Source organism: Polypterus senegalus, chromosome 3, assembly GCF_016835505.1.
Source record: "Polypterus senegalus isolate Bchr_013 chromosome 3, ASM1683550v1, whole genome shotgun sequence".
Lineage (NCBI taxonomy): Eukaryota > Metazoa > Chordata > Cladistia > Polypteriformes > Polypteridae > Polypterus > Polypterus senegalus.
The window spans coordinates 100,476,691-100,488,820 of NC_053156.1; the positions used below are offsets into that span (position 1 = coordinate 100,476,691).

General features: G+C 36.1%; 1 protein-coding gene across 2 annotated transcripts in view; it reads right to left on the bottom strand.

Annotated features, from left to right (window-relative positions):
* Nucleotides 1-12,130, bottom strand: part of ttc13 (tetratricopeptide repeat domain 13) — an 82,251-nt gene that overhangs the window by 36,415 nt on the left and 33,706 nt on the right. For both annotated transcript variants that reach the window (XM_039747673.1, XM_039747672.1), the window contains exons 11-12: nt 3,504-3,678; nt 1,967-2,123 (exon numbers count right to left, since the gene is read on the bottom strand). In XM_039747673.1, coding sequence (XP_039603607.1) covers nt 1,967-2,123; nt 3,504-3,678 — 332 coding nt within the window. The remainder of the gene's footprint in view (nt 1-1,966; nt 2,124-3,503; nt 3,679-12,130) is intronic.

The window sequence follows — 12,130 nt, forward strand, 5'->3', positions numbered from 1 at the left end:
CCACAATGAAAACATCCTTTAAATACAAAGGTGCTCATAAATGTACCTGTTACCAGAGTTCCTTGGGCAATGTTCACCTTTGTAATTGTGTTATCTGATAAAAATTGGTATGCTCTAGACATCCATGTAAAATTGTTTCTTTGTATCAGTATACTGCTGCTGGATTATGTGAATTTCCCCTTGGGATTAATAAAGTATCTATCTATCTATCTAAAGAGTGTTGCTGAGCTAGCTTAGACAGATGGAGAGCTTGTGGAACAGACCTGATGGGTAGTGAGCATGTGCTGGAAATGATAGTGAACTCCTTAGTTCTAATGAGTGCGAATTTAACTTTCACCAAACAGAGGAGCTTCTACTACATTTTGGAAGAGGTCAGCGACACAGAGTTCAAATGGACCCTTATTCAAGACCCCAGCAGTGGATGCAGCTGATTGACTCTCTCACAAAATTGTTGGTGTAATGTGTTAGGTTAATAAACCTTGGACTTTCTGGTGGACATCAACAGTAAGGTAAAAAATTCAAAGTTGGAAAAAAAGAAGCCTTCCATGTAATGTTAGCAGGAGGTTGTCTAGATTTAACTAATTGGAACCATCTGGTCAATAAAGTTGTAAGTTGCAACAGTGGCAGAAGCAATCAACTATGTGTGGGTTAAGCTTGGAAAGACCATTGACAATAACATTCATTTGGCTACAAAGAGGTCCTGACATACATTTGGACAATCCAGGAAGGATAGGAGGGTCATCATCCAGGCTGCTTTAAGTATGGGTAGGAAAAACACTCACTTCAACTGGAAGTACTAAATAGAATTTATAGGAGCTATATGAGAAATTCCTAAACCTGTTCAATATGTGCTTCCCAGAAGAGGCAGTGCTTAAAGCATTGATTGGGGAATGAGTCAATCTCTGTGGGAGATGCTGTTAAGTTATTAAGATCTGACTGGAAATACTGAAAACACTGGATGTTGTGGGGATGTCTTGGTCAATGCACCAATTTAACACTGCACGAAGGGCACGGCGAGAGTTGTTTTCACATATTCGGTAATTATTTGAAAACGTTCAAGGTGAACACATACACCACCAAGGATGCATCTTGTCTTTCCTAGTTATAATCTTAATGGACAGAATCTCAAAGCCCAGCCAAGATCTGTAGGTTATCCAGTTAGGGAAACTAAGGGTTGTAACTCTGCTGTTTGCAGATTAAATTGTTCCCTTAGCCTCATCATACTCCAACCTCCAGTGCAAATCTCCACCAAAACGCGTCCAAGTGTAAAGTGGGCTGAATGAGGATTAGCACCTCCAAGTCTAAGGTCATAGTCTTCTCTAATAAAATAGTGGCAAGACCTCGTCAGTTAAAGGATGAGCAGTTGTCCCAGCTGAAGGATTTTTAATACCTTAGTGTTTCATTCATAAGAAAGGGTAGAGGTGATTGTTATATTGACCAATTTATTGGCATAGTGGCAGCAGTTTCTTTTTTTTTTTACAAATATTGCTCCAGCCTGTGAAGATAAAGCAGAAGCTTGGTCCACAGACAAAAATGTCAATATTCAGATCAGTTTACTTCTCCATTTTCTATGGTCATAAGCTCTGGGTAGCAACTGAAAGAAAAATAAGTGGTTCAAAAAACCTTTAAGGGGCTACTGGAATCTTGCTTAGCAATACACAAGGACCACCATATTGAGGAGATTTAGTTTAGATTTATAGTCATAATACACTTCACTATTTAAGACACTTGTTCCAATGAATGAAAACATTAAAAAATATATTTTTGTTTTCTCATTTATTTACAGTTAATTATTCAGTGCTGATTGCTGTCATAAGTAGTAGGGAGAAAATATTTTTAAATAATTATTCGGCTGCAACATTCTAAGCAAAATATTTAATTCAAGTTTTAAATATGATAGAAACAGGGTTGATCCACAGACCTTTAAGTTGTAAGCATTATGTTCCACAGTGCAACATTAACTTACTTAATGTGTGGCTGTAACCCTGGCTGTTCCTCATATGCCTCAATCAAGAAAGGAAGATTTTTAGCCCAGTGATTCTTAAAGTTTCCAGGAAGATCCACATCTATATTGTATTCCGTAACTGGGATGTCAAGATGTGCATGTAAATACCGTGAATATTCTACCAAAAAAAAAAAAAAATTAAAATAATAATAATAATAATAATAATTACAGAAATGCCTGAAAATATTGGAACTCTTACATTTTATTTAAGCAATGCATCATTCTTCATGTGAAGTCCTGAAATTAAAAGATCTTTTTTCATCCATACATGTGTTTCTTTAGTTTGTAGTAGAATAAAACAAAAGATATGAAATTAACTAATTTCCGGCTTATTCTACAAAAACATTCCAAAATGTATTAGAAAAATTTATAGGGACCTGTTAAAACTTACATAAAACAACTGCATTGTAGTGATACTTTTAAGCAGACTAATCTCCTTTAATTATTTTCACAGGTGTCTTTAATCTTTTAATCACTCATTAGCTAGCTAAAATGAAGAATGAAAAAAAAAAACACACACACACACTCAGCTGGTTTGCTTCTCTATGCGTGTCAAACTAAATATGACTAAGATAAGAAAAATCAGAGAGTTATCTGATGAGGTAAGAAAGAAGATAATAGCCAAGCATGGTCAACATTAAGGTTAAAAGACCATCTTCAAAGAGCCCTATGTTCAAGTGACCACAGTTCCAGTATTATTTAAACTTTTACTGTAGCCAACAACCCTGGGTGTGGCTGCGAGAGACATATTGACACACGATTGAAGAGAAAGATCATTCAAATGGTGTAAAAGGAAACAAGCCAAATGTGCAACAGTTTCAAGCCACACCATTCATTGTTGTCCGAGTGAAAATGGCAGAAGACTCACAAAGACTTGAAAGACAGAAGCTACAGTCCTTCTGTGAAAATATTCTTTGGCCATATTAAACAAAATTAGAGCCTTTTGATAAATTACACCAACTCCATTTTCATAGAAAACAAAACAAAGCTTTCAAAGAACTGGAAAGGAGTGGAGCAATTTGCTCAAAAAGAGTGTGGCTAAACTAAAAGTTAAGAAGTGTAGAAATCTCACTAACAGCTGCTGAAAAAGTTTTGTTTACAATTACTGTCTCCAAAGGCTGTGCTACTAAATATTAGGTAAAGGGTACAATATATTTGTATCGATACCATGTTAATTTGTTTTAATATTTAAATAATATGCCTGGTGTTTAATCAAAAACAAAACTTCAGTTGAATTAAATGTGAAATAACGAATGTTGGACACCAATTACTTTGTTACCTGTTTCAACTTAGAATTTTTTTTTTTAATGTAAGGGATGCATTTCTTTATGGATTTGGTGAGAGAGGACATGCAGGTGATGGGTATAACAGAACAAGATGCAGAGGACAGAAAGATATGGAAATAGATGATCCACTCTGAAAACCCCTAGTGGGAGCAGCCGAAATAGGAAGAATCTATAATTTAATATTAGCATATTTCAATGCATTTTATACTCACCTCTGAGATATTTTACTTTTAGATATTCTGAAGTTGCTTTCTGGCCAGGCAATGGATCATTTAGCATTACTTTTGTCTGTGATTTAATCCCTTCATAAAACTGACCCATGGCAACATGACTGAGCCCTTTCATATACTGGCAGACTTCATTATAGGGTTCTAGCTGTAAGCACCTCTGCAATTAAGCAAAATGCAACAATTAGCTGTAAAGAGGGCTGCTGAAAGGAAGTAAGCAAATGCAAGCTAAAATTGAGAGGAAAACATTTCAATTGGAGTAGACAAAGTATTATTTTTACTTTCTGGTCTCATAGTTGCTAATGTCAATGTATATTTGACTAATGGTTAAATGTGTTTGATGATCAGAAACATTTTGTGTGACAAACATGCAAAAGAATAAGAAATCAGGAAGGGGGCAAATAGTTTTTCACACCACTGTATATACACACACACACACACAGATATATATACATATATACACATATATCTACATATATACTGTATATATATATGTATATATATATATATGTATATATATATATATATATATATACACACACAAATCTACATATATATATATATATATATATATATATATATATATATCTACATATATATATTAGGGGTGGGACTCGATTAAAAAAATTAATCCAATTAATTAGAGGTTGTGTAAGAATTAATCTTGATTAATAGTATGTAATCGCACATGTAAATTTGCCCCAAATTGCAAATGATTTTTTTTTAATTTAAAAGGGTTTTAGTGGGCGACAGAATCAAATAATAGACATGGACATGAATATTGTAAACTCAAACTCTTAATATCTGAAAAAAAAATGCTTTTAAACTGCATTTCAATTCAAAACAGAAACAAAAATATCATCCCTGGCTAAAATTGGGCAGACTTAAAAATAAAGTGGTATTTTAAGTACTTTAAGTACATTTTCAGAATGGTATTGTCTTTAAATAATAACAAAAAAAATTTCAACATAAAGTGCAGTTTTTCTTCTTAAAAAAATAAGGCAGAAACATAAAAGGTAATATGACCAGCTTCACCTTTAAACTCTGAGTAACCTTAGCCAAAATCATTTTGTACATTAGGCTAAAACAGTGTGATCATTGAACATTTTTTAATTAGATGTAATTAGACAAACAAAACCATGCTTTTATCAAGGCTTCCGTCGGGTAGTCTTTTGAAATGAAATTGTCCTCCTATCAGTCGTAGGTATGCGCTTTATTCCGACTCTAACATTTTTGTAGCTCTGATGTGTGCATCAATGTAATCGATATACCAGGAAATCATGCATTGACAAAAGTTCCCCTTTGCTTGGAATTGAAAGTGTGATTAAATGCGTTATTTTTTTTTTAAAGCGTTATGGAGTACATGCATCGAAGCTTCTCAGCTGTGCTTGTGATAAGAAAAGGAAAAATTTTAAAAATAACGTAACATGATTGTGAATGTAATAGTTTTGTGACCGTTATGAGTGTTGCTGTCAAGGATTTGATTATAATTTCTTTCAATCAGGTTCGTATTTGAACAGTTTGCACAAAACCACGCATTTATCAAGGCTTCCATCGGGTAGTCTTTTGAAATGAACTTTGCCTCCGATCAGTCTTAGGAACGCACTTTATATCCATTATTCATAAAGCTTCAATTGGTGATCTGTCTTTCTGCGTTACCTGCATATTTTTTCATACGTCTCAAACCAAGAGGATGCGAGGGTAAAATGAATCGGGAAGCGCGCGTACATACTCAGTGCACCCCCTGTCGGGAATTGAACCTCGGACGTCGGCGCTAGAGGCGAAGTCTCTACCATTGCCCCACGCATGTGGTTTGTCTATTTGAGAGTATGTAGATCGGGTGTATATATATATATATATATATATATATATATATATATATATATATATATATATATATATATATATATATATATATATACATACATATAATATACATACTGTATATTATATATATATATATATATATATATATATATATATATATATATACCAGCTTCGCAGCGGAGAAGTAGTGTGTTAAAGAAGTTATGAAAAAGAAAAGGAAACATTTTTAAAATAACGTAGCATGATTGTCAATATACAGTAATTGTTTTGTGTTATGAGTGTTGCGGTTATCAAGGATTTGATTATCATTATTTCTTTCAATCCGGTTCGTATTTGTAGGATGTGTTGTGTTCAAGTTACATTCCCTGTTTGTCAATCGTTGTAAAGATAACAGGTTTCATTCATCGATTCGTTTCTTACTGCATCAATAAACAGCTCGCCTTCTTCTTTATCTGAGACGGACACACTGCATGCACGGGTTTTTTTACACTGTCTTCCTTTAGCGGGACATTGACTTTTTCCACCGTGTGCTTTGTTTCCGTAGTAGCTGCACTTATGAATATGCTTGTATGTATCACACGCTTCATATTTTTTTGTTGCCTTCTCAATTGTGTAATTTGGTTTTTGTTCAGCACTCTTTGGAACTGTTGCTTTTTGTCTGTGCACTGCGTCAGTTCATGTGAGCCGCTCAGTGTACATGCATCATAGGTTCACAGCTGTGCTGGTGCCATCTCGTGCGATGTCCACGGCTGTATTTAAGGTTAGCTAAGACCTGGCACTTAAAAGTTTCTTTCGCAGTTTCGCTGAGTTTGTGCCAAACACCACCCTGACCATCTCATCATCCTCCGCATAAGCACAGTCCTTCCATCCATCCATCCATTGTCTAATTCGCTGAATCCAAATACAGGGTCACGGGGGTCTGCTGGAGCCAATCCCAGCCAACACAGGGCACAAGGCAGGAACCAATCCTGGGCAGGGTGCCAGCCCACCGCAGGACACACACAAACACACCCACACACCAAGTACACACTAGGGCCAATCTAGAATCGCCAATCCACCTAACCTGCATGTCTTTGGATTGTGGGAGGAAACCGGAGTGCCCGGAGGAAACCCACGCAGACACGGGGAGAACATGCAAACTCCACGCAGGGAGGACTCGGGAAGCGAACTCGGGTCTCCTAACTGCGAGGCAGCAGCGCTACCACTGCGCCACCGTGCCTTCACCTGTGAATATTTAGCGGCAGTGTTTCTATTGGATTGCCGCTGACGGACGGCCTTATATGGGCAGGCACTAAATTACGTGGGAGGCGGAGCAGAAGTCTATTATAGTATATGGACAAAAAAATAGGTTCCAGTTATGACCATTACGCGTAGAATTTCGAAATGAAACCTGCCCAACTTTTGTAAGTAAGCTGGAAGGAATGAGCCTGCCAAATTTCAGCCTTCTACCTACACGGGAAGTTGGAGAATTAGTGATGAGTCAGTGAGTCAGTCAGTGAGTGAGGGCTTTGCCTTTTATTAGTAAGTATATATATATATATATATATATATATTTATATATATATATATATATATATATATATATATATATATATATATTATATATATATTTACATACACACACACACAGAGTCATATAAAAAAGTTTGGAAAGCCCTCTCAGCCTGCATAATAATTTACTCTACTTTCAAACAAAAAAAGACAACAGTAGTATGTCTTTCATTTCCAAGGAACATCTAAGTACTGGGGTGTTTTCTGAACAAGGATTTTTACTGAAGCAATATTTAGTTGTATGAAATTAAATCAAATGTGAAAAACTGGCTGTACAAAAATTTGGGTACTCTTGTAATTTTGCAGATTTGAATGCATGCTCAATACTGATTAATTGCAACACCAAATTGGTTGGATTAGCTTGTTAAGCCTTGAACTTCATAGACAGGTGTGTCCAATCATGAGAAAAGGTATTTAAGGTGGTCAATTGCAAGTAGTGCTTCCCTTTGACTCTCATCTGAAGAGTGACAGCATGGGATCCTCAAAGCAACTCTCAAAAGACCTGAAAACAAAGATTGTTCAGTATCATGGTTTAGGGGAAGGCTACAAAAAGCTATCCCAGAAGTTTAAACTGTCAGTTTCAACTGTAAGGAATGTAATCAGGAAATGGAAGGCCACAGGCACAGTTGCTGTTAAACCCAGGTCTGGCAGGCCAAGAAAAATACAGGAGCGGCATACGTGCAGGATTGTGAAAATGGTTACAGACAATCCACAGATCACCTCCAAAGACCTGCAAGAACATCTTGCTGCAGATGTTGATCTGTACATCGTTTTACAATTCAGCACAATTTGCACAAAGAACATCTGTATGGCAGGGTGATGAGAAAGAAGCCCTTTCTGCACTCACGCCACAAACAGAATCGCTTGTTGTATGCAAATGCTCATTTAGACAAGATTCATTTTGGAACAAAGTGCTTTGGACTGATGAGACAAAAATTTAGTTATTTGGTCATTAAAAAAAGCGCTTTGCATGGCGGAAGAAGAACACCACATTCCAACAAAAACATCTGCTACCTACTGTCAAATTTGTTTGAGGTTCCACCATGCTGTGGGGCTATGTGGCTAGTTTAGGGACTGGGGCCCTTGTTAAACAGTGTCTGATTTAAAGAGAACATGCCGAAGAGCTGAGGGTAAATGGTGAAAAACTAAACTAACGATTCACTATGAGATATTGAAGGTTACAATAACAGAATACAATAACAGTCCATCTTGAGAGGCACTGCTATTTCTCTAGAATTATAAATAACAATGCTAGTAATCCCAGAGTCTTATTCTTTACGATTGATCGTCTGCTAAACCCAGGTAACTCAATGGAATGCCTCCAGAATACTTCCAGTGAAACTTGTGAGGCTATTGCTGCATTTTTCAAACAAAAAATGTATGATATTAGAAATATTATAGTATATCTCCGCAACACTGATCCTCTTAAGCCCCAGTACTCCATTATAAACAAATTAAATTCTTTCACCAGGATAGATTTATCCGATTTATATAAAATAATTTCTCAACTGAGACCCTCCACCTGCATCCTCGACCCAATACCAACAAGTTTTTTCAAAGAAGTATCTGCCGTGCTAATTGATAGTATTCTTGACATAGTAAACTCGTCAATAGATACAGGGGTCTTCCCAGACTGTCTTAAGACTGCTGTAGTTAAATCCCTACTCAAGAAAAACAATCTTGACTCCTCTGCTTTTGAAAATTTTAGACCCATTTCTAACCTGCCTTTCTTAAGTAAAATTCTAGAGAAGGCAGTCATTATGCAGCTAAATTACCACCTCAATAAACATGCTATTCTTTATAATTTTCAGTCGGGTTTCAGAAAAAAATACCGGAACACAAACTGCATTCGTTAAAGTAGTAAATGACTGGCGGGTAAATGCAGACCATGGCCATTTATCTGTTCTCATCCTCTTAGATCTGAGTGCTGCATTTGTTACCGTTGATCACAATATTCTTATAAATCGCCTTAGTCAGTGGGTGGGGCTCTCTGGCGGTGTCTTAAATTGGTTTGAATCCTACCTGGTAGGTAGAAAATTCTGTTAGTTGTGGTAATTATACTTCAAAAGAGACATGATATTCTATATGGTGTTCCACAAGGCTCTATCCTGGGTCCGCTGCTCTTTTCGATCTACATGCTTCCATTAGGTCAGATTATCTCGGGGCATAACATGAGCTACCACAGGTATGCTGATGACACGCAGCTGTATTTATCAGTAGCACCTGATGACCACGATTCTGTTGTTTCACTAACACAATGTCTTACTTGTGTTTCTGAATGGATGAGTAGTAATTTTCTCAAGCTAAATAAAGAGAAAACTGAAATTTTAGTGAATGGCAATAATGGATATAATAAGGTTATTAGAAATAAACTTGATGGATTAGGATTAAAAGACAGAGGTAAAGAATTTAGGGGTAATTATGGACTCTGACCTGAATTTTAAATCACATATTAATCAGATCACTAGGACAGCATTATTTCACTTAAGAAATAGAGCAAAAGTTAGACCTCTTACTGTATATCATTGAAAGATGCTAAAAAATTAGTTCACACTTTTGTTTTCAGTCGGCTAGATTACTGTAACACACTCCTCTCAAGACTACCCAAAAAAGACATCAATCGATTGGAACTAGTGCAGAATGCAGCTGCTAGAATCCTAACTAGGAAAAGAAAATCCGAGAACATTTCTCCAGTGTTGATGTTAGTACACTGGTTACCTGTGTCATTCAGAATTGACTTTAAAATACTGCTTACGGTTTACAAAGCCTTAAATAATCTCACTCCATCTTATATTTCGGAATGTCTGACACCTTACATTCCAAATCGTAACCTCAGACCTTCAAATGAGTGTCTGCTTAGAATTCCAAGAGCTAAACTCAGATGTAGTGGCGTGGCGGCCTTCTGCTGTTGTGCACCTAAAATCTGGAATAGCCTGCCAATAATTCACCAGGCTAACAGAGTGGAGCACTTTAAAAAACTGCTAAAAACACATTACTTTAACATGGTTCTTCTCATAATATCACTTTACCTTAATCCTGATACTCTGTATGTTCAATTCATCATAATAACTATGCATGGTGGCTCTAAAATCTGTACTGACCCCTATTCTCTCTTCTGTTTCTTTTTCCAGTTTCTTTTTCTAGCCATAACCCTACTCAAAGCATCATGATGCTCCAACATTGATGGACTAAAAGCCAGAAGTCCACGTGACAATCATCATCAAGTCCTTCCGTGAGAACCCTAAATACAAAGAGGACTGTTTCACTTATGTTAGGCTTTCCCATAACTTCATTTTAGTGTAATCCTGATGCTCTGTATATTCAATTAATTATCATTACTATTCATGGTGGCTCCAAAATCCGTACTAACCCCTCTCTCTTCTATTCATTTTCCAGTTTTCTGTGGTGGCGATCTGCACCACGACCAACTAATCAAAGCACCATGATGTCCCTACATCGATTGATTAAAAGGCCAAAAGTCCACGTGACCGTCATCATCAAGTTCTTCCATGAGAACCCTGAATACAATGAGGACTGACCATTTATGTTAGGTAGAATGCCTAGAGGGGGCTGGGTGGCCTCATGGCCTGGAACCCCAGCAGGTTTTATTTTTTCTCCAGCCATCTGGAGTTTTTTTTTTGTTTTTTTCTGTCCTCCCAGGCCCTCAGACCTTACTTTTATTCTATGTTAATTTGTGTTCTCTTATTTTAATTCTTACTTTGTCTTTTTTTTTCTTTCTTCATCATGTAAAGCACTTTGAGCTACATTATTTGTATGAAAATGTGCTATATAAATAAAGATTGTTGTTGTTGCTGTTAAAGTTGAGGGTCAGATGAATTCAACCCAATATCAACAAATTCTTCAGGATAATGTTCAAGCATTAGTCACAAATTTAAGTTACACAGGGGTTGGATATTCCAATAAGACAATGACCCAAATTACAGTTCGAAATCTACAAAGGCATTCATGCAGAGGGACAAGTATAATGTTCTGGAATGGCCATCACAGTCCCCTGACTTGAATATCATCAAAAATCTATGGGATGACTTGAAGCAGGCTGTCCATGCTTGGCAGCCATCAAATTTAACTGAACTGGAGAGATTTTGTATGAAAGAATGGTTAAAAATACCTCCATCCAGAATCCAGACACTCATCAAAGGCTATAGGAGGCGTCTAGAGGCTGTTATATTTGCAAAAGGAGGCTCAACTATTAATGTAATATCTCTGTTGGGGTGCCCAAATTTACACACCTGTCTAATTTTGTTATAATGCATATTGCATATTTTCTGTTAATCCAATAAAGCTGAAATACTACTGTTTCCATAACGCATGTCATAAATTAAAAGGAAGTTGCTACTTTGAAAGCTCAGCCAATGATAAACAAAAATCCAAAGAATTAAGAGGGCTTCCCAAACTTTTTCAAATGACTTATATATATACACACACACACAAATTCTCTCTTATATGAAACTGCTTCTTCACATTTATCATAACAGAAAATCTTTTTTTTTTTTATAGTCATGTTTTAATGGTACAAATATAAATTACAGTATATTGCATAGATGTATATTCCAATAAGAAAACAAATTTAATTCACTGTATCTTTAAACATATAAAAAAGTTTTACAGCAAATGATACACCTGTACATTGATAAGCTAAAACCTCATCTGTTATTATTAACAAGTTATTACTGCTTTCTGGTGGCATAGTGATTATCAATGCTACCATACAACAACTGCTCCGGGAGTTTGAATATGCACTCACTATGTGTGTGAAATTTACATCATCTTCTCACGTTTGTGTTTTTATCTAGATGCTTTACTTTCTTTCTATGTATTATGAATAACTGGCAGCTCTAAACTGATATAGCATATGTGAGTATGGGTATGATAAACTGCACCCCTGTCTACAGGTATTTCTTGCCTTGGTACTGTGATTCTGAATTGGAATACGGAGGTCAAAAAAAGAGATGGGTAAATGGAAAAGCTTTTCTCTCATTTGACCATACACATAAAATCATAAATTGAACACACACATGAAAAAAATGTAAAAAAGCATTTAAAAGGAGTAACATACAGTTAGGTCCATAAATATTTGGAAAGAGACAACTTTTTTCTAATTTTGGTTCTGTACATTACCACAATGAATTTTAAATGAAACAACTCAGATGCAGTTGAAGTGAAGACTTTCAGCGTTAATTCACTGGGTTGAACAAAAAGATTGCATAAAAATG